Consider the following 24667-nt stretch of genomic DNA (forward strand, 5'->3'; position numbering starts at 1 on the left):
TCAGTATTCCCGGTATCTGCGACGCGACGCTTGCATAAAAACTTTATATATATAACAACTCTGTGCTTTGCGTCCAGTTCTCCTTGTAGCGGGTTAAAGAAAACCTCGTAGTTCTGTTTGTAAAATAAAAAGTGTTTTTAAAAACGAGATCCTTCGTTAGAAAACCTTAACTCACTTATAAACATTTTTTTTGCTTAAAATAAATTCACCATATGCCGTTGTCTACATTTCAAGTGTTTTGTAGCACTGCCTTCAATTTATTACACAAAATTTTATGCAAATTCTTTGTTCCATTTTTTTTGACAACAGAAAGTCGCCGAGCACGGAAAACACGTCTAACGCTTCTGTCTCACAAAAAAAAGTAAACAAACTGAATGAAACTGTGAACATATGTAAAGGATATATGTACAAGGTGGGCCGTTTAAGAGGGTCCTATACCTTATGCCGAATATACGAATATATGAAAATACAGGGTTTCTTATTTAAGAAAATTGAGTAAAGTATTACTTTGCGAAACGTGGCAACACCGCGTATTTCAAGAAAGTATTTTAAATTTGTCTAGAGAAAAGCGTTATTTTCGTAAAAATAATACATGAAAAGAGGTTCAAAAGGTTAATAAGCAACCTAACGATGATGGTTTAAACATAATCCGAATTCTGAAGATGATCGCCAATAAGTTCGGAACGGCGCATCACAGACCCATACTCATATATATCGTTGAATTTGTCTTTGAAAGGAATATAATGCAACTTTGTTTTACCACCCTGTATATAAACAAGTGACAATTACAAAAATAAAAAAAACAAGGGTTATTCTAATAGAAACAAATTTTGTAATTAAATGTTTTTTGTAATCCCGTAGGTTTTGAGACAAACGGGCCACCCTGTACCAACATAACAAAAAAAAATCGAACATCGAATGTACGTAGCCGGCCCAATTACAAAAGTCACCTTACTTTTTGAACACACCTTGTACATGCATCTCAAACCACATATTGTATACGGGCCAAAGATATTGTTTTACAGTTACGTATTTGGCCACTAAAATGCGACTGTAATCTGCTTTTTGTTGTGAGATTTAGGTAAAATGTATTGTTGCAAGGTGATCCCTTACTACTAAACAAACAAATATTATGCAACTTGCCACATTAAATACGCTGGCGTGTATCGGTGTCCTTATGCTAGCTGCCGTGTAGATTTGTATGACGCCGTGACTTATGTACACGCAGTACGTCAATCTAGACAGTATAACGAGCGGTTTCCACCTGAGTATTGGATCAATCCAAGCTACGAAGCAAAACAAAGTGAAGATAAATTCTCATTTGTAATGTAATATAATGTCACGGTTGAATCATTGAATCATTTTTTACTTACGTCCATATCCTCTGGATATGGTAATGATCATCCACGCCACGCAGACACTCCACACGAAGTGATACAGTGAAGCATAAAGGGCAGTCCAAAGCGGAGGAATTTCCAAGAGGTAAAAGACGAAACCTATGTACAGGGACGCGATCATGATCGGAGCGCATAAAATCCAACCTTAATTAAAGAGAAACACAATTACAATGTGGTATCATTTCAACCCTGGAATATCTAGAGAACCACGCCCATTTTTTGATTACTTATTCTCGGATTCTATGCCACAAAGGTTTTGTCCGAATTTTTTTTTGGATTATCGGTAAGATGGTGTAGTAGTCGCCAAAAGGAGATTAATCATATTTGTCCAGAAATACGAGAGTAAATGTCATGAATAGGACGTTGATTCTTTCGTTTTAACATGTCGTTTCTACTCGACAGTACTAAAGCAGTAGTGATGCACTAATCATTTAAAAATTAGTAACGCGGTGCCATTGACTCAATGGAGAGTAATAATTCACGCCCTTCTAATAAGCATTAGAAAAGAATTCATAAAACAAGATAAGCAATACAAATAACAGAATGAATTAAATAGTTTTGCTTATTTTAATAGATGATAGAAATATTGCACTAAAGGACTATCCCTGGTAACCAATATAATAATATAATATAATAACCAACAACCACTATTAAAATCTCTTGCTTTGTTTGTCTGTGTCTATTTTAAGTTGGAAACCAATATTTAATATTTTAGCTAAATCATTGGCCCTTATTAAAACACTTTTAAAAATTGTCATTTGATCGGTAGTTTTATTGGTAAAAATAAAATCGATGGCTGTTTTAAAGTTACACGTCCTTATAACTGGGTATTTTAGAGCAGGGAGTAAAAAAAATACGTAAAAAGGTATCACAACACTGAAGACGGATTCATAATATGTTATTAATATATATATATATATATATATATATATATATATATATATATATATATATATATATATATATATATATATATATATATATATATTTGTATTACTTGTGCAATTCTCGTAATATTCCATTCTATTTCCATACCTTTGGGCCCCTGATATCTCTGATAAAATTTTGTTTTTATTTAAATCAATTAAATACATAGTGCAGCTGTATTTTGATGCTTGATGATTGATGAACATAGTTTCAAATCAAATAATTAAAATCCACATTCATGGGGCATAAGGTTTGTTCTCACAATCAATTTCGATTACTTCTAAGCAAAATAAGTCAATTTATTATATATTGCAAACCACCTGTCAGAATAGCGAAATTATCCGATGTTATCGTTTGATGCCAATTTTCCATAGGATCCCCGTAGTTTTGTATAATATTCACTAAGGAAAAAGTATTCAGATGCATGTACTGCCCACTCCTACAAAGCTTTGCTTCTTAATGAGGGAGAGTTAAAATGAGTGGTTTTAACCGTATTTGATATGCGTGGTATGGTGATGATGTATCATAAAAGGTTCTTTACACCAAATAAATCAATAAAAACCGAATTGCAAGCGTTTATCAGTATAGTACAGTACAGCCTTAGAAATATTAAGATAATAATAATAATAAACAGTCTTTATTCGATAACATACAAAATCCACAAAAAATTCTAAATAGAAAGAAAACACAATTAAGATAGATGTCGGGACTCGGTAGAGGGCAATATGTTGCCTAAGTTCTTGCTTAAAAGTCGCTAATTGTGTTATCATTGGAAAGGAAATTTATTGTAAGCTTTGCTAGCGTTATGGCCAAGGCAGCTTTTAAATTGGGCTGAATTATGCTTGGGAACAGCAAACAGTTCCTTATCTTGTGTATTAACTGAATGAATATCCGAGCCAGGAGTAATAAGTTTCTCAAATAAATATGTTGAACTTATATGATCAAACTTACGAACACTATAAGGAAATTTGAGTCAGGCTCTGAAGACACTGAACGCGGTATGTATCTTTCTGAAGTAAGGTAGGCCAGTTAACTTACATATTAGCTATTAGACAGCATTAGAAAATCAGTCAATTTTAAGTTGATAGCTGTGTTTAACACATATTTGTAAAGTAAGTGTGTCAGTTTGTATTAAAGAAGATGGTATGGAAACCTGGTGTAAACTTAAACCATTTAAATTAATTTGACCGTTATTTTGACCAATTATTTTAGCTCTTTCTTTGCAGCAAATTAAAAATTGCGTCTTATTTTTGTTGAGTACTAGAAATATCGTCGATAATACGTAGTTCACTGTTTATCTTATAGGTTGTATTAATTTCAGAATAATCGAAAGAGAAACGTTTTTATATAAATTTCCATTTGTATCTTTATTGTCTGACACTTGCACATGTTGTGAGTAAATATTTAAATTTTTAAAAATCATTTCTATAGGTTTCCTGAAACTTTTCATTTCTTAATGGAATATTTTTCTCCACGAGTTTATCGATTTCGTGTAGAAGAGCGAAATATGTATTATTTAACGGGACTATAAGGAAAGGAGTGGCAAAATTCTTCATCGAACTGCGTTTTGAATGTCCCAGCACATAAAGGAAAAAGAATATGCAATGTAGAGGGTGGTCGTAATTGGTGTATTGTAACAAGAAAAAACTTTTTCTGAACCAAAATCGACTTACATGTTGGGAAACACTTAATGGTTAAAACCTGATTGCCATATCTTCACTACAAATCGAGATATAGGGCGTTTTTCAATGTTCGACTCGTTTGAAAATGACTAACTAATAAAAACATTATTAAGGCATTTTTGAAGGCAATTGCAGTGACATATTAAGATTTTTTTCTACTGTTCTCCTTTTGGTTATAAATGAATACAATTCTATTGTTATACAACAATCATGGATGACTATGATCTTTGAAAAAATGCCCGCGTCGAGCCCCTTTCAGCTACATAGATTTGCTGGTATCTGTGATCAAAAAGGCTGAAATGTAGGGAATTTTTTGTTTTTGTATTAATAAGATGTGCATATAGCTGTGAATGTCAGTTAAAAACAACATATACTTTTTATGGAATTTTGTGTTCTGTTATGCTGATTGCCAAACTTAAGCTTAGTTCATTATGAAAAGTATGATAGGATTGAAGCGACATTTCCGACGTTGAAAAATAATTTCACCAGTAACGGAAGTTTCAAAAAGTCAGGTCAAAATAAAAATCACTGAACTGAAGGACAGAAAATGCGAAAATTTAATCTAATTAAGGAAGAATTGAAAGCATATCCTATCTGGCATTAGCTAAGGCAACAAAATGGAAAAAATGATGGAAAAACTACAGTTTTAACTACTTCAAAAAAACATTAATTCAAGCCCTGTCGAATGCCGGTAAAAGAATATACTTTGGCAACTAGTTTATCGGAAAATGCAATGAGAACATTAATTTTCCATCGTCTATTGGTTTAAAGTGATAAATATTAAAATCAAATATTAAAAATAATATCCTAAATTAATATTAAATTATTAAATTGTTCTCAGATTTTGTGTTTTTTTTAAGGTTCCAATGTTTAATAAATTATTTTAAAGGTTTCTATGTGAAGTCTTTTTTAACATATTATCACGGCCTACTTATACATAAACAAAAAGTACCCTTTATTTCCGCCGTTTTCTATCACAGATACCAACAAATCTATATGGCTGAAAGAAGAAATGTATTTATTTATGAAAAACGGAGAACTTAAGAAAAAATGAGTACGCTAGCGCATTTGAATAAAAAGGTTCCCTAATAATATTTTTATCCGAATCCAAAATTATCGTAAATAAAAAAGTTATGGGCAATTTCAAAGCGGACAGAAAACTGGTAGTGGTTGGTAGTGAAGATATCGCGTTCCGGTTTTAACCATTAAAAGTTTCTTAAAAATCAATGACATGCAAGTCGATTTTGCCCTCTCCAGTTCAGAAATAGATTTTTCCTTTTAAAAGATTCCACTTCACTCCTGTACAATGTGGCCCGAGAGAAGGTTGGGTGCTCAACGCTTGGCTATTTGCAGCACAAAACATTAAAGACTGCTGATTAGACTCTCATCGGGACATAACTAGTAAACTTTATAACTTTTTATCAAAAAAAAAAATCAACGATCAAACGCAAGAGTTTCTTAGTCAGTTTGAGCTTTATTATAAATATACTTATGCAAAACAGCAACTAGTTGAACTTTTGCATATCAAATCGTATGGTAAAACTTATTTCGTAAACGAATTAAAGTTAGATGTAATAATATATTTTCAATATACCAGAGAGAGCATGTGTTAATCATGTACTTCAAGTAAGGTTGATGTGTGCTACAAGGCATTTGTGGCAAAACAAAATAAGAATAGTTGCAAAAATCCATAAGAACAGGGTGTCGATTTAAGAGGTAAGATTTTATATCACCCTAGAAAAATTTCTGATCAGACAATGAAAATGTTATTAGTCATATTGGTCCGTTTCAAGAAAACAAAAGTCATTATGACCTCAAAAAATCAGATAGTCTTTATTTACGTGAAGGGCAATTGCAAAAATGTATAAACTATATCAAGCCAAAATTTCTTAATCATCGTGTTTCATACCAGTTCTATAGAAATATTTTTAATACAAAATTCACTAAATTCTTCGGGTATCCTCGCAAAGAAGTGCTTGAGATCAATATAATGCAACAAAAAAAGATCTAAAATAAATAAAATTCCGACTTCTACATCACTTCTTGCCGATATTCCTTTGCTAACACTGGAGATTAGAAATAAGCGCCACAAAATGAACGCCTGAACGAAAAACAGTTTCAAGAATTCAGTGCCTGGGAGATACAGAATGCGAAGCTGTCTACCTCGTTTTCCAAACCAATCAGCCAGTTCCAGAGATCACAACGAATGATGTATACTATAATAGACAGTTATCTGTGTACTTAATATATACATTTTAATCAAGGGCGAGTCAATCTTTTACGTGTATGCAGAAATAGTCGCTGTTAAGTAAAGTAGAGTTAGGCAAGTACCGTTTTATGCCGAAAATTTGGAAGACGGCCATCAAATTATAAGAAACTGGGAGGTTTTTTTTGTGAAGCTGAATTATAGGACTAAATGTCTATTCGCAATACGCCCTTGAGGCAAATGAAAGCCATTATTGGGCACCCCCGACTTGTTTTGCATAGATGTTCCTATAATGGGTGTTGGGACCAAAGCTCAGTACTACCACCAAAACACACAAGAATTGATCCCGGTAAGAATTGAGAGGTAAGATTTTTTTTAAGGCCTTTACTCACAAGACACGCTTTCAGGTCTAATCCCAGTAACCGAGACAAAATTTAGGAATCTGCATGCTCTGAAACTCTCAGAACGCTCAGAAATATTATGAAAAACAAGAAAAAATAATTATTACATACGATATACGAAGATACGATTTTTGGTACTATTACTCGTAGAATACTTTTGGGTCTAAAATCAATATCGAACAAAAATCCAATACAACTATGATAGCTGTTAGATAGTAAATTTGGACATTCTTTCCTTTTACTTTGGAAACTTAGGTTGGCTTTGGAAAATCCTCATTTTTGCGATATAGAATTGCTAGTTTTTTTTATGTTGTTTTCATAAAAATAATAAATAATAATGATAAATACAAACAAAAATAGTAAAGTATTAATAAAAACTAATAAAATAACAAAAAATTGACATACTTCAACCATTTCATTTTGAAGTTAAGGAATCTTATCAGTTCCAAACATTAAAATCGTAGTTCTTGGTTTCTCCAATGTCTCGAAAGGTTCAATAAATCGAGTGTTTTATGCTTTATAATATGTATCCTTTAATTATTAAAGTTTAATACGTCAATTACGAACCTATGTTAAGCACATGTCTTGGAATTTTGGAATTTTTCTCCTCCATTTGGAACTTAACGTAACCGGCCAGAGTTCCTACAAAATACGAACTGGCCCGCATGTGCCCCGGGATGTACATTGTTCGAAACGAATTATGCGACACAGGATCTTTCAATACTCTGCAAACAATAATAACAATTATATTAATAAGAATAATATTAATGACAATAATACATTTATTCTGGTGTATTCAATATACAATACAATAAGATATTATAAATAAACAAATTGCAGAAAAAGAGATGAAAGCAATTAAAAAATTAAATTCAAATTTAAAAGTTCCACCCCAATAAAATAAAACAACAATTACTATTATGAATTCACTTGAGTAATACACAATTATAGAAACATACTATGGTTATGGTATATAATATAAAAAAAAATCAAAAATAAACATCTTGAAACTAAACTCGAAAATTATTTGCATTGTCCTTGTTGCTTGTGTTGTGCTTTAAATAAAGAGAAATTGTATTATAAAGTTTATAAATATTTGTAGGAAGAGCTTCTTTGAAAGAGAGACGTTCTGTGCTAAGGTTTAAACTGCGAACACCTGTCATATAAGTTATTTTATTTGCCTGTTCATTTGACATCCTGTAGTTCTGCTTATACCATAAATAAACTGTAGACAGTTTTTTTGTAGTCCCTCAATTCTATTTGTGTCGATTTTAGCTAATCGGACCATACAAACTGGCACAATAGTTAAAATAAGTTACCACTTAAGAATCTGCTACTTTTATTTTTTGAACTTCAGACAATAAATGACGATGCGAATAAAGCAACCTAAATGAGATGTATGCCCTTGGTAAATAATATCCAACTTGCTCTCTAAAACGAAAATCTGTGTTAATTCTTAGACCAACATTTTTGACTTAATTTGTAAACTGTAAAATCACCTATTTGTATGTTAAGTTCAGACATCAAATAATCTCTATTTTTTCCAGATGATTTGGCTAGAATAGGTTTAAATTTTTATTAATTAATTCTTGCCACGTAGATCAGCATAAAAGCCTGCCGTAACAAAATTACCGGTGTAAATTGTAAATAAAAGAGGCCCCAATATAGAACTATGCGGCACACCGCAACTAACAGTTCCTCTAGCTGATTGACCAAGAGTTTTCCCTACATATTGCATCCGACCACTAAGGTAACTTCTTATTTACATTTTGGTTCGCACTATCCGAAAATCCGACATCATTTAAAATGGCATATAGTAGTTCGTGGCGTATCGTGTCCAATGCATTAGAATAGTCCAGAAGCAGAAAATGGATGACTGACCTGAATATAGTGATTTTATAATGTCATCTGTAATACTCAAAACCGCCATTACACAACTATATCCAGACCGACTGATTGGTTAGGAGGTAAAATGATATTTGTTTTTTAAAAAAAGTGGTATTTGGTTATTCATATTCTTTTCTAATAGTTTTGGTAGGCAGGGTAAAACACTAATGGGTCTCAATTCAATAAAACTAACCATTTTAATGTTTTTGGGAAGTGGAGAAATGCGTGCAATTTTCCATTCATCTGCCCTTCAACAGTCCTTCTAGGAGGCATGAGTTTACTATATTAGTGGAGAAATGTTAAATTTTTGGAACAACACAACGACATTTCTATATTTATTCAATCTGAACTAGACGCTAATGACTGAATAGTAAAAAGTGGGGGTTTCACCTCATCTATACTAACCGTAAAAGAATGAGAATTTGTGATTTTCATTTATTTTTAATTCATTTTCGAAATATTGTAACAATATAAGATCAGTTTGTTGTTTGTTTTTTGAAGACTGTAAGAAAAACTGGTTTATATCTGCACGTCTATTTAAGTCATAAGGAGGAAATGTGTTTAAAATTTTAGATGTTATATTTAAATTTTTTAACTTTTTACAAATAATTTTACTGTTTTCTTTTCATTCTCAATTGCGATGTTGGTATGGTTGCGTAGCTGCTTGTAGCTATTCCTCATTTTTTGTACTTTTGTGCTTTTTAAAAGCTTTATCACTCAGTTTAATCATAACTGTCACAGTATCTGTTAAGCAAGGTGGTTTTTGTCTATCTATTTTTAAAGTCTTTAAAGGAGCAAAAACGTCAAAGATATTAGATGGTTATAATACGATGCCCTCTGCTTCATATTAGAAAGCTGTCTTTAAAAGGTGTATTTCCCAAAAACTCCGCCAATAAGTCTTTATCAATGCGTTTTAGATTTCGCATTAAAAAATATTTTTCATTCTGTCTAATTATTTCAGTATTTATTGAAAACGTATAAGTTCCTTCATTAGGTAATACAATTAAATCCATTAAACTACAACTTCTATCAGTGTTGGATTTGGAGTGTTAACTATTTGTTGCAAATTAAACGCATCAAAGCAAGAGAGACTTACATTCCAATTCTATTAGATTTAAATTGAAGTCACCTCCGTAGATAAACTTATCACAAACACTCTATTGAAAATGTTGACAAGACGTCCTCAAAATTATCAAAATAAAAAAACTGCACATTTGGTGGTCGAGAAAGTAAAATATATCAAGTTTTTTTCAAAAAATGTGCAAAGATTCACTAACATTATCACTAGAGCTATTTGGTGACTTACTCCCGGCCGAAACACTTACTTAATGTACAACATAAACATGGCATCTAAATTGTTCACGTAGACCACAGCGAATACGACGATGATGGACGCAGCTATAAGACCGAATAACGCTCCCAACCCGACTTTGGGTTTCTTCCAGAGCAGCCAAGTCAGCACGGGACTAAATAGGAAAAAGTTCATGTCACAGCTGACGTACCACGACTGAAACATGCACTGAAAAAAGCACAAAACGAAATATATTTTCATGTTTTTAATTACGGAAAGTTGTTTTTTATATATACTAAATTGTATATAAAAATGAAAGCTTTACTTCAATATTTCCAAATTTGCATGCTAATCATCTTTCATGTTGCGAACTTGTTGTGAAACACAAAATAACATGCGCATATTTATGGAGTGCTTACTTTTCACACATATTTTTAATTTATTTTTTGTGAACTTAATTTGTCCACAGTACTGAGCCAGAGATGGAATAACAAGATTGCTTTCGAAAAATTGCCACTGGGCGGGGCAAGTTGGTAGCGCCTAGCGCGAAGCAGCTTTTTATTTTAAAAAGAAAGAACTTCGCTGTTTCTTGTGGTAAAGAGACGCATAGTTTTTCTATCGTGCGCACCACTATGGAACTTTCGCGACATCGATGTAATTGTATTGTGCATACACCGTGTATAAAACGTCTTTTACTTATCGCTGAAGTTGAAAGTCACAACAAACTTTGATAAATATAAAAAATTGTACAAGTCATAACGATTTTTAATTATATTATTCCAAGTATCTCGCGCACTCTGTATGATACACGAAACTTGAAACTCTTTCTCTTTCTCCGCACAATATTCGAAACTGTTTAAACCAAATTATCCCATATTTTATAGTTTTTCAATTACGGCTATTAAATTACCCACGAAAATGGCAATTTTCAGGGTCTTTTAGATTTCTCTTAACCATAATCGACACACCCTGTACATATTTGAAAAAAAAATCCGGAAATGAAGGTTATAGCCCTGGATCTTCCACGTTTCCTAATCCAACAATAGTTCTAAAATAGTAAATGGTTTTCAAGAAAATAAGATTTTTTTGAAACCATGCAGGGCGCCGTTATAAATAACGATGTCATCGACCCTTGACAGCCCTCGGACTAGTGATTTTCATATGGATTTTTTCAAATTTCTCGAGCAGTGTGTGTGATAGACGAAAACCGCAATTACAAAAATTGTAGCCCTTGATGCGGCCTATGACACCGTTTGAACCAATTAGCCATATTTTTTACGATTTTTGATTTGCAGCTAATAACTTACTCTGTAAAAAACAATTTTCTAGGTCTTTTTGATTTTTGCCTATAACTTGAAAACCCGGTATATAATCGAAAAAATGCCTGAAATTTGAAATGTGTAGCTCAAACAGTTCGGAAGTTATCGTCGAAAAACTCTGGAACGGAGAACGGTGAACGGACAGACAATTTTTTTTAAGCTTATCATTTTTGTACCAATGGAGGTCCTCTAGGAGCTACCGTTACCGAGATCTCGAGTTTAGTGAGGAGCATTTTTTGAAAGTAACAAGTAAATTTAAAAGAACGATCACTTATTAATGATCAAAGCTAGTGCACTATTTACAAATCTTCTGGATTCCTCCTGCTTGGGTGGTTGATGACGTTTCGCCAATCATCCTGTTGGTTCCTCAGGGCTTAACTGAAACTGACTCGCATTCTACTCTACTCCACATTAGAGATACAAAATTTTCCTTCACAAAATACACTTCACCACAACCTTTCAAATATCAAAATTTCTTAAGAAATATAACATCAAACCAAGATTTACAAGACAAAATTCCCTTTGAGTTTACCATTGGAGAGACCGGACGAAAAATATCAACTAGAGTCAAAGAACATTAAAGAACGTTACGACTACGACAAACAAATTCAGCATCAGCAGCAGATAAAGCTGAAATTCTTGCATGTAATCAAGTCCTCTACCAACCAAAAATCCGAGAATCTATAGAAATCTATAATCAACCACACAATCGTAACGGCGACTCAGGTCTTTACCTTTCACCAATATGGTAATCAGTCATCCGAGCAATGTTCATGCCCCTCCTTAAGCTCCGCCCTCCTCAAACAATATATATGCGGGTACAGAGTAGTTTGCAGCCAGTTTCAGTTAAGCCTGGAAGAAGCCAACAGGATGATTGGCGAAACGTCAGCAATTTCGATTCAACTCGACTCAATGTTAGGTCTGATCTCTATTGATAAAAATATCTAATATCTATTCTTATTCTTATGTCTAATGTCTATCTAATATCTGTATATGTATGTATGAATATCCAACAAATCCCTTCATATTTATATTAAAGACTACCTCCATAGTTCACAGTGAATATAAATTGTCAGTAAATCACAAAATTAAAATTAAAAAATTAGATTAAATTAAAAAAAAATTAATCACGGCTTTGGTTTAGACAGAACGACTTGGCTACCTCTACAGAGCGATTATTCGTTGGCTATTCCACTGGTCGATTCTACCTAGGCGTTCGGATGCATTTCCATTGCAATGTTTTATTAATATGACGATGTAAATGGGAAATATTATAAATCTTTTAGTTAGACTATTTAGTTATGATTTTTTTCTGTGAGTTCTTAATTCTTTAGGAGCCTTGCAGCCCTGCAACGCATATGCGCTAGCAGCTACTGCATCTGTGTCTCGTGAAAACAGTTAAGCCGCAACACGTTAGCTTTATTAATAAAGTAGATATGCCTTTGTTAGAATAGCACATTGCCAAATAGTTCATTTTGCATTTTTTATCATAAGGAAAAGAAGCACTTAATAAAAAAATTTGAAATAAAACTTTTTCTTTGCACCCTTTTTAGACTTTACCAGACACTCACAATTTTGTCAGTGTTCACATAATTGTTGATGTATAATAAGTTAGCCCACCAACTTGCCAGGCACCTCTCCTGTTCGAGGCCCACGCGTTGCTGCCAAAAGGGTCCCGTGCCCAGTTTTATAAACAAGGTGCAGTAGAACGCTAACACGACAGCGTACGTTGGCGACATCCTGCAAATAATAACAAAATTATGACTTCAAAATTGAAAATAAACTTAATACTGCGTTATACTAGCTGCTAACGAAAATAATTTCATAGATATCCTGAATAAATATAAGTGATATAACTTCAAACTAGCCTCAAAATATTATATATTATATACAATATTATATCCGTGATTAGATGGTGCAGAGTAAACAATTTTTAATATAATTCAACACAAATTGTATATCGGCTTCTAGGGTCCAGTGTAATTTTTACCAGGCGTCAAAAAAGTGTAGAATATTTCGAAAATTACACAAAAGATTCGGATTGAAGGTTTTGTGGGAAGTTTTCTTTTAGAATCTTAGCAGGTGTCACTGTAATCCCCAAAAAACGATCTATCCACAGTTTATTCATCATAGAGAGACATAGAGAGGCACTATTGTCCTAATAAGGGTACACGTTTTGCTTGTACTTCGGCCGATGAAAATCGTTCCGATTTTTGTACGTTTTTTCGAGTTTCCCCGACTTATTTCTATATGAGTTAAATTCTTTTTGAAGGTTTTCGAAAAGGGCCGATGTTCGCAGTAGCAAGAAGTGTGTAAAGACTATATTAGCCAACGTTATGCAAAAAAGCATGGTCCAATTTTTGTATCTTGAATTAATGCTACTAATCGACCAAATTAGCATTATAGGTCTAAGAATGAAATCTATGATAAGTGGATGTTCCCTCTACTAATCTTGCAGATAAATTGCAAGTAAGTAAGTAAGGTAAGCAAGTTTTTGTAATAGTATATACGTTTGGTAAACTTTTTAAATCACTCTATTATTATACACTCACTCCGCTACGCTCCTCTCGTGGCAAATTAACTCGTGATTCAAATGCCGTTTATCGCACTTGTTGCTTACTATACTTTTTCTACGACCGTTAGTTTTTGGGTACATTTTTGCAAAATAACAAGAAGACATTGACTGGCACGACTGTCAGAACTGACAAACCTCAAAATTCAAGCCCTTTGCGGTAATATCCCGGGAATGTCCGAAGTGGCTCGGATCCGTGATAAATGAATCGGACGTGGTAAAATGACACTTTCCGAGCGCTAGATCGATGTCTAATTCGGTATTTTAGGGAAGGGAGTTCAGAAAATGTTAGATTGGGATGAATCTTAAAGTATAATGTACTCCGTTTCAGTTTACAAGGTTATTAATGTTTTTGAAAAGAAGGACTTTTGTATTGATGTTTACTTAAAGAAGGCATAACACACTATTTTATTATGCAGTTAGATTTTTTTTGCATAACTGGAGTTTTCTTAAGTATAGAATACCATAGTTATCGATGACTGATCAGATATTTGTTATGACCATTTTGTCCTAATTTGTGCAATTTCAAATTATACGAGTTTGGATGTTTAGTCCAATTTTAGCACGAGCGCTATATCAAGCAAAATATAAAATTTAGCTCCCATTTCTGAAATGGTGTAATGATTGTGCTTAAATCTCTATTAAAATAATATTCATATTGATATATTCTTATTCTCATATTCCAGGAATGATCAACAAATGTATACATTTGCTTCCAACTATGTTCTAGCATGTTCCCTGTATATGCTTGCAATAATATTAAAATAGGAAATACCTATAAAACAAATAACTCGCGAATCTGTACATTACCTATGTCTATACAATTTGTCTGCATTTAAATGTCTGTCAGAATGATATATGTTTACATCAAACAATAATATTTTTCTATGTTCAAACTTTCCTTTGTGAAATGATTACCAATTAATTAAATTAACTTACATGTCTTAAGAGGTTTGTAAAGGAATATTCATTATATTCCATCGCTAGAACCTGTAACCGATATATTTTGTTTAATCGAGAGGACAATCATAATTAATATTTATTTTCCAGGAAGACATGTCGCCACAAAACCCCAACAACCCTAATAACACATTAGTATTCTGTGGTCCTAACCCTTGTGTTCGCGTGTTAGCGTCATTTTGGTAACTTATTATTTCTTTCTTTGAACCCGGATGATTTTTTTAGCGGTAGATAAAACGACCGGACACAGCAGGTTTATGCAAAACATTTTGGGTACTAAAAATTAATAGGCATATTTTTCAGATTTGACTATGTTTCCTGGTGGATATCGAATCTTTCAGTTTAGCTATTTCGAGTGTTTAAAGCAGAGGCATAAGAGAGCGTATTTCTGTTGCTTTACATTTTATAACTAGAAGTGGATCTCTTGCAATAAAATGTATTATTAAATCTATTTTTTATAAAACTTCTAGATTCCTTCTGGGTCTGTTTTTGTTGACTCGAACTAGCTAACGTTTCGCCAATCATTCTGTTGGCTTCTCAGGAGCTTGACTGAAACTGGCTCGCATTTTACTCTGTTTATATTGTTTGAGGGGGCGGAGCTAAATGAGGGGCATAAACACCGTCTCGGATGACTGATTCCCATATTGGTGACAGTTAGAGATCGGGTCGCGGTTAAGATTGTTAGGTTACTTATAGATTTCTATAGACTCTCGGATTTTTCGTTAGTGGAAGAATCGATTACCTGCAAGAATTATAGTTTTATAGAATAAAATTTTATGTCCGTTTTCGTGATTCTGTTCGGCAACTGCTGTTGAGTTTATTTGTCTTAGTCTTAAGGCTCTTTCACGTTCTTGGAGTCTAGTTAACATTTTTCATCCGGTCTCTCCAATATATTCTTTGCCGCATATGCATGCAAAATCCGCGAGTCTATAGAAATCTATAAGTAACCTAATAATATTAACCGTGACTCAGGTCTCTACCTGTCACCAATATGGGAATCAGTCATCCGAGACAGTGTTTATGCCCCTTATTTAGCTCCGCCCCTCTCAAACAATATAAAAGCAGGTACAGAGTAAAATGCGAGCCAGCTTCAGTCATGCTCTGAAGATGATTAGCGAAACTTCAGCTAGTTCGAGTCAACAAAAACCGACGCAGGAGAAAACCAGAAGTTTTATAAAAAGTATAACACTAGCCTGTAGAAATTTCTTTGAAAAATTATTATTAAATCTATTTTTATTACTAGAAAGTCTTGCGTTAATCAGCCTTTACTGTTTGTTTAAGATATCTTACACAAAATGTATATTATTCTTATATTATATGGGTATTGGACTATTCAGTATTGTGTTCAATTTCATTATTTATTCTTGGTTGTTCTCGGAAGTTTTATAATTAAAAAACGTCTAAACTAAACAGAGGTCATCGTTTATTTGTTTTAAAAATAAAAATATATATTTAGCTTTTAAATAAGCAACTGTAAAATAATTAAATTTAGGAAAATGTAAGAATTGTAACAAATTTAGAACAGGTGTCCAATATTTTAACATAAACAGGAGCAGAATAAACACTTTTAAGGAATTTAACAACAGACTTCTTCCGTCTGTCGCACATGGCAACGATCATCCACAATTATCCGAAGGAGCGCCTGATCTTCTTGAACTTAACTAACTAATCTGCCAAATCCCCTTTTCTTTTCAAACGTTTCTTCTTGTCTCCACCTTTTAGTAATTTAAAAAACGGTTGTTCTGGTTACATTAAAATGTCACTACCGTTGATAAGGGCCATTTTCTAACCTATGTGTGCTAAGGCTGACATTTTTTTTTATTTGACGGTATTAGAATTATTAAAACAATGAAGTTTGCATTTACACTGTTCAAACCTGTGAAAAGTGAGTCGTATCAGTTTTTTTTACGAAACCAGTAGTACGTATAAGTAGTATATTTCCAAAGTATCATTCATAATTTAGTGTTGTTTACAATCGTTATCTATAGTAATTATAGATGTTACCTACAAAATGCCGAGGAAATATGGTGGACAAAAAGAGTCAAGCCGAACTTTTGCCTTCTTTTAAGCAGAAGGTTTTCTATTTCTCGAACTCTTCAATCAACATGGAATGTTATTGATTCAAGCAATGAGTCAAATGTTTGTAACAAATCCAGCTGTTGGTGGTGTGTAAGTGAGGTTATAAAGAAAGGCATTGACCACCTAGACTTGACTTACGAGCAAGTTCATTTAGATTTAATAAAGTGGCCACTTTAAATCCAAATTCCACATTTCGCTCTAAATGATTTGCTTGAAAATGTACTTTGTAAAAATATTCGCGATGCTAGGATTCCGTCCGATGATAGGATTGTATTAAGACCGTCTAAAAGTTTATTTGATATAAATTTAACTCGATATTTTTGTTATTTTGGTATTGAAAACTATTAATTATTTAATTGAATTAAACAGAATTTGCTACTAATGTTGATGGTTGGCCTATAGCCAAAAGTGCAAGTAGCTGTTTTTTGACTGTTTTGCAAATGTTAAAAAACGTTGTTTTCTCTATATTATGGACAAGGTAAACTTTAATATCCCCAGACACATTATTTACAAATCTTCTGGATTACTCGGACATTGGCTGTTCATAAATTAAATTTGCTAACGTATCGCCAATCATACTCTTGATATCTGAAGAGTTTAGTTGAAACTGGCTAGCTCCACAGAATCGGACTAGCTGAAGATTCGCCAATCATTCTGTTGGTTTCTTCAGAGCTTAACTGAAACTTTATCGGATTCTACTCTGTACCTGCTTGTATATTGTTTGAGACGGGCCGAGCTAAATGAGGGGCATGATCGTTATCTCGAATGACTGATTTCCATATTGTATTAAGACTAGTTATTAACAAATTTACCAACACTGATAGCCCTGACTCTTAGTTGTCTATATAAAAAAACAAATGTTTGGAGAATAGGGCGCCACCAAATTTTGCATCGAAAAAGATTCTTTTAAGAACCGAGTGTATGTTAGCTCTCTTTAGTTTGATAAAAATTTGAAAAAAAAACAACAAATTGATTCGATGAGCTGACCAAAAAACCAATTCAACTACAGAAATTTAATACCTTCGATACAGCAGAAAGGTATAGCGAAAATCAGCGAAATGCATTATGTTTTTTCTTCACAACATCCCAGTTCGAAAGACAAAAGGAATAAAATAATTATTCACGTAAAAAAAAGGTTAATCGGCTAATTGTCAAACAGCTTCCACATACGGGTAGCAAAATATCTCGAAGCGGAAGTCGTCGAAATGGTACCTCTTGATACTGTTCAACGAAACCTCATAGACGTCTCGTACGACCAAACAAAGGAAAAAAGCCTACAAAAATTTAGAATACCCTACTTAGAAACTATGAGAAAAGCAGATTTGCCGCTTATCTCAACTAGTAACTCGAGAGTTCACGAACAATGGCGTTGGTAGATCAAAGAATCAAAAATCCATTACTGAGGAAATATCGATAAATACAAAAAGTAAACCAAAGATTTTTAGTTTCCGATTTATACTTTGTGGAGGAAATCCCGAACACAACAAAATTTAATTTTAAAACCCCATGTGCTCCGTTCAACTTTTCTCGTCGATACTCAACAATGAGCATCCCTACCTCGATAAATAACCAAAATCCAAGAAAATCTAAAGATGTGAAACTCTGCCCAGAAAAAATGTTTCGAGGATTTGGTAATAAAATTGGTAACACTGAATAGATAAGGAACGTACGGTTTAACGATTCTTTGCTCTTTATCATGTTCGCAAAAAAGAAAAAGAGGCGGCTACTGGTATTTGTCCCCGTTTAATTCATTTAGTTAATTCATATCCCTGCTGTTGTTAAGAACAAAATTGGGATGCGAATAAGAGCGGAGTAAACTCAGGTATATTGTTAAATTCTTCCAAATGTTGAACAATGGTTTGAACATGGTATTTTTACAGGTAAAGACGGGAATGTGGAAGTCCAGCGGGAAATAGTATATTATGCAACAATTGCGGTAAACGGCGTTTAACTCACGAGTTTATTTGACGTGAACAGAGCGCAGCTGAGCGAGTTTTTAATAAACGAGTACTTTTTCTACGACCGTTAGTTTCTGGATACATTTTCGCAAAACAACACGAATACATTCACTGACATGATCGTCAGAATTGACAAACGTCAAAATTCAGAGCATGGGAAATATATCCGAAAACATCCGATTGCTCCCAATTCCGTGCGGTAAAATCCCGGAAATGTCCGAAGTGGCTCGGATTCATGGGAAACGAAAGTAACGTGGTGAAATGACGCTTCCCGCACGCTAGATCGGTGAGTAATTAGGTATTTTACAAACGGGAGTAGAAAAGCAAACTTTGCAAACGCTCCCTTAAGTAAGACACAACTCCAGCCCGAAAAAGATTTAACAAATTCTAGAATGCATCCACCAAACTACTTTATATTGCGATTGTGTGACTAGAATCCCGAAAATACTATCACTCAAAGAAATTGGAAGCCTACCTATATAGATCGAAGAAAATAGATGGACATGGGCAGGAGATCCTTAGGATTTAAAATTAGAAATAATTAGTGACCAAGTTAGAGTAACATTCGTGGGGGAAACGAGTATTGTTGATTATGATACAATAAACCAGTGATAGTTAATGAATAAATTGTCGTAATATTCATTTTGTTCTATTTTAAAAGTTGCCATCAGTTGTGCATTTCTTGGCACAGCATAATAATTTTAATTAATAAATATACTAAGATGTTAAATACTGGTTTGCATTATTTGAAACTAAGGAAATTAGAGCGGAAAGATTACGTTTCAAAAAATAAACCCAAAACAATAGATTTTCATAGATTCTCTGATTTTTCTTTGGTAGAAAAAATGATTACATTCCAGAATTTTAGATATGCCAAATTAAATTTAATGTCCGATTTCATGATTATGTTTGGCAAGTGCTTATGAATTAATTTGCCGTTGTCTTAAAACTTAAGGCTTTAAATGTAAGAAAGGACAACAATGGCAAGGGTGAGGTTGCTTTCGGATTCATTTTCTTTGAAAAGTTGTGGAATGTGAAAATCATTAGACAGAAGAAAAGAAAGTTGATAACCGATGATTTTTGGGATAGATGGTGATGTGACAATGCATTAAAGTATCGGTCAACTGAACTCCAGTTTCAGTTAAGCTCTGAAGAAGCCAACATGATGATGATTGCTTCTGTAAAATACCTAATTACAAACTACCAATTTGTTTCAATTATATTTTCCATCTGTTTGCATCTTTTATCTATGGCTGCGTCGCATGCGCGCCTGACCTTAGTCCCTTTTATAATAAACACTTTGCTTTAAAGCAAAGTACTGGACGTGTTCACTTATATGATTCTTCAGTTTTTTGTATGACTTTCCAAAATCTTAATTATTGTAGTTAAAGAGGCAACAAAAATTAAAAATCCGCTTAGTGTTACATACTGGTACTACCTTACGATCCTGTGGACGTAGAACAATCCAAGGTTCACTCTTTTGCTTTTTCTAAATTGGCCCAACATTAAATACGTTGCCAGGAATCCCGATATGGTAAAAAACGTCTCTACCAAAATAGGACCATTTAGAAGAAGCGTAGTTTCAAATTTTGTGTAAAGCTGCAAATTTACAAGACAAGCTGCAACTTAAAACAATAGCCGAATACTGTGCTGAGTTTACCTTTTCGACGTATTTGGGGTTGACCATGGGGGAGCCGAACTCGAACATAATTCTGTGTAGCACTATAATCAGCAGCATGGAGTAAACTTTCATGCCGGACAAGCAATCTAAGCCGTTGCTATTACGGCCTTCCGAAGTCAGCTTCTCGTAGTTTCTCGGAAACGAGAAACATAAAGTTACTTCGTGAAAAATTCCTACAAAAGTCGTTATAGCGTTCGTGTTGAAGAAGAAACTTATTAAATTTGATTTACCGCTTAGCTTGTAGCTCTGGAAAGGTTTCCTTTTAACCAAAATGTCGTACACGCTGGAGCAAATAACCGTTGCAACGGAAAGCGTTAGGAAAAAGCTACAAGATGGGTATTTAGTATAACATGTCAATTTACACAGTTTCTCATATATATAGAACGCCAGGGAGGTGTACTAAATAATGCCTTGCGCTAAGACAACTTAACACGTTCATGGCGAGTACAGTATCAGCCGTTAAAATGTTTTCGCTCATCTGAGAAATGACAATGGCAATAGTGATGAGGAATTCTTCCTTTAATAAACAATCGTCATAAAAACAGAAAATTGTGTATTACATGCACCATGGCTTATGAGGTGTGATTCTCTAACGTTTGATCTAGATCTACATCCAGGAATATACAAACGAAGAGTACAGGGAAAAAAATGATGGTGCTCCGAGTAATTGTCACTTTTATTTAGGAAGACTACTCTAGAACATGTTAAACAAAAATACGATTTTGGAATATTATTATTGTTAACTTGAACTAAAATACTTTTTGACAGAATAAACAAAAAATACATAAATTTCTAATGCAAAGTATAAAAAAGAAACTTAAGAATAAGAATAAAGATGAAAGTCCATAATCTATTATTGTAATCTCATCAATGTGGTATTGCTATAAAAAAACTGCTCTTTTTGAGAACAGAATCTTTTTAGAGGTTGTAGGTCTTGAAATTTAGCTCTACATACCCATCATACATGGCCCATCATAAGCTAAAGTTGGAAGCAAAAAACACTTTTCAATTCTTATGTTTTATGACAACATTTTCAAGTTCTCGACCAATATAACTTTCCCTATGTATCTTGTTAATGTATCAGTTAATTCTTTGACAGGTCTTGAAGGAGAAGGACACTTGGGCATATAGATATCCGCTATAAATTTGGCCCAACTCTTAAAAATGGACTAATCTTCACAATAAATAACATTAAAAGGGCTTGGTTTTGTTCGGGATCAAGGTAATCCCATAGCAGTGAAGAAACATCATCAGCACCCTTTTTTCCTGAAACTTCAGTATAAGTATAGAAAAGAGGACATGTATGTTGAACGTGTAGAACGAAAAAACGAAAGTTTTCCGCGATAATACGTGTCATTAGTTGTAATATTCGGCAGATGAAGATTTTTTTGAAAATCCATTACAACAGCTTCCTTGGTTTTGTCTTTTTGAGCCTCAAGCCTAGCAGCTTTTTTACGTTTATAAAAGGTGTCTGCTCTTTTTAAATTTACTTTTTAACTTGCAAACTTCGCAGTTCTGTATGTAACTGCAGTGCATTGTGATTATCTGCACTGCAATTTTTTTTTTTCAATCTCGTCAATTTTTACTTTCAACTTATGGCATCTACTATCGCATCTCATCGTGGGCACGCAAAAGCAATATTAAACTTGCTGTTGAATATTTCTCTCTATTTTTCATAAGAAACTAATTTATCTCGATATATTCTTTGTACATAGAGTACATTTTGCAAGTCGGTAACTAGGGACTGAACTAAATGCGTTGTCTACGATCATAAGCCGGCGAAATAGCACGACGTTGCCATTTCCTATCGATTGTCATCTTTTTTGTGCACAACCTCTGGTACCTTTCTGTTTATCTTTGTACTGTCATCTTTCTAGCCATTTCTTATAGGTAGATAGTATTCTATCGCCTATATATTATACGAAATAAATGTTAGTCTTATTTGGGAAAAAAATGAACCCTCACCTTTTTTCCCCTGTACTCTTCAAATGTTAACATACGGACATGTTGCAAAGCATTGCAATAGTAAGGAATGTTGTTTTAAGTGCGGAGCTGTCGGAAACAGCTGATCTGGATTGTCCAAATTGTAAAAGCCGGCACACAGCAACGTACCTACAAAGAGTGGAAAGGCTCCGAGAATGCATAGATTATAGTGATATCAATTTTGCCTTATGAAGGAATCCGTTGCGGGTAGAAAAGAGACAGTGTTTAAGTACAAATAACTACTTTTATGGACTTTGTCTGAGGAGTCAGCAACGGGTGAAGTATTTTACATCAATTATCAAAATGTTAGTGCTAAACGCTATAATAGACGGGTTTTGTAACGCAGTGTGTCTCACAGAGCATGATTATGATGAGGTCGCCTTGACGAAAACCTGGTCGCCCCCAGGAGTGTTTGATAAGAAAATCTTTCTTTTGCTTTTCAGTATATAGGAATAGAAATAGAGCTCACCAAAGACGAATAGTTTTTGAGGTCTATGCGTATTTAACATAAAAGCAACATTCAAAAATAAAATAGGATTAGGATTATAATTTATATCTTTATATCTTTATATCTATGTGGCTATGAAGTAGGTCGTCACCAAAAAACACGGTGACGGTTACCAGTTACAGATTTAGCAAAACTAGTGTTCTTTTTATTATAAAATGCCTTATTCTGAAAGAGAAAAACAATTATTTTTGAAAACGATTGTTGCACAATGATAGCTAGGGAAAGACTTTTCGCTCCCTTGGAATGTTTAGTTCTTGTGTAATTACTCCTTTACAATGTCAAGTCACCGCAAATACAAATAGTTTTGTTTATAAAGATCTTCATCGTCCATCTCTTGACGTTGAACTCTCTGTTCTTGAAAACTTAAGAAATTATAATTTCCGGAAAGCAAATTATCATATGATATATCAGCTATTTCAAGGCATCTGCTGAAAAGATCTGGAATCATTTGACCATATCGATACTGCAGTTACTTGCTGTAGTGGCAAAATATATGAAATATTTAATAGATGTGTTCCAAGAAGCAATAGGAAAAAAGAATATACAGGGTAAGAATAACTTAAAAATGAAATATAAAAGGTCTGGAAAGACCTTTTATATTTGGTAGACTTTCCAGACCTTTTATATTTGGTAGAGATTATAGATGAGTCTGGCAGCATATGAAAAGCAAGTGGGGGAAGGTTTCAATACCAAATAAAATATATCTGGATCAAAGGCAATATAGTAACAGGAAATGAGATTGTTCTTTATTGGGGTTAGTATGTTCTAACTTACTACTACTGTAACTACGCAACTACTACTGAGGCTGTTAAAGTCTTAAATAAATAGGTCTATACAAACTGATGATTTGTCATCATATACAATAGAAAGGAAGTAAATTTGTGTGCAGTTTTTAAAAAGGGAGATAAATCGGACATAAAAAACTATAGACCAGTCACTATATTGTCTGTGTTCTCGAAAATGTTTGAATGTATTATTTATAAAAAAGTATAAAACCCGGTGTCACAAAAGATATAGGTCAACTGTCTCTGTTGTGTAATTTAACTCTATATATTGCAGAAAGCGTAGATAATAAAGCACAAGTTTATGTAATATACACCGACCTTGCAAAAGCTTTTGATAAAATTTCGCACACATCGTTATTAAAAAAATTATTTAATGAATTTGGATTTCACCCCAAATTAGTTATGTTTTTTCAATCATATCTGCATTAGAGCAAGTAAACATTATTCTTCCGGGGCTATGCTTCCGAATCATTTATATGTGGTTCACTACTGTTCACCCTGTTTATTAATAATTCTCTAGAAGTGATTAATGATATCAAAATTATTGTTTACGGATGACTTGAAATTATATCATCTAGTCAAGGACAAAAATAACTATATAATGCTTCAAAAAAAATTGAATAAAATTCTGGAATGGTCTAACAGAAATAATTTGAAATTTAATATTTCTAAGTGCTGTATTTCAAGTTCAGTTGGAAAAACAATTTGTCAATTTGCTAGGCCTTGCAGTAATTTTTGATTCACAATTATCGTTTAAGCAGCTGTATGTAGCATATGTCTTTTAATGTTCCGTGTATGTTTTACTAAAATAAACCCCAAACTAACAATTTTAGTAATGCATCAATAAACATAACATAGACTAGCTCCTGGAAATAGGAATCCATTTGATATTTTTAATATACTTATTTGATAACTGCTATAAATTTTACAAGGCACGCTGTAATTGCTATGGTATTTGCAAGTAACCTAGTTTTATTTTATTTTATGTGTGCTGTGGAAGCTAACGCAATAATTAGGTTCTGTTATACTTG

General features: G+C 33.4%; 1 protein-coding gene across 3 annotated transcripts in view; it reads right to left on the reverse strand.

The window, feature by feature from the left end:
• LOC132703278 (nose resistant to fluoxetine protein 6-like) overlaps positions 1–24667 on the reverse strand; it is a 254883-nt gene that overhangs the window by 11005 nt on the left and 219211 nt on the right. For all 3 annotated transcript variants that reach the window (XM_060672434.1, XM_060672433.1, XM_060672431.1), the window contains exons 4-11: positions 20591–20685; positions 20340–20533; positions 20118–20278; positions 12682–12850; positions 9826–10019; positions 7181–7338; positions 1374–1541; positions 1144–1286 (exon numbers count right to left, since the gene is read on the reverse strand). In XM_060672434.1, the coding sequence (XP_060528417.1) occupies positions 1144–1286; positions 1374–1541; positions 7181–7338; positions 9826–10019; positions 12682–12850; positions 20118–20278; positions 20340–20533; positions 20591–20685 (1282 nt within the window). The remainder of the gene's footprint in view (positions 1–1143; positions 1287–1373; positions 1542–7180; positions 7339–9825; positions 10020–12681; positions 12851–20117; positions 20279–20339; positions 20534–20590; positions 20686–24667) is intronic.

This window comes from Cylas formicarius, unplaced genomic scaffold, assembly GCF_029955315.1.
Source record: "Cylas formicarius isolate icCylForm1 unplaced genomic scaffold, icCylForm1.1 PGA_scaffold_6__28_contigs__length_40554024, whole genome shotgun sequence".
Lineage (NCBI taxonomy): Eukaryota > Metazoa > Arthropoda > Insecta > Coleoptera > Brentidae > Cylas > Cylas formicarius.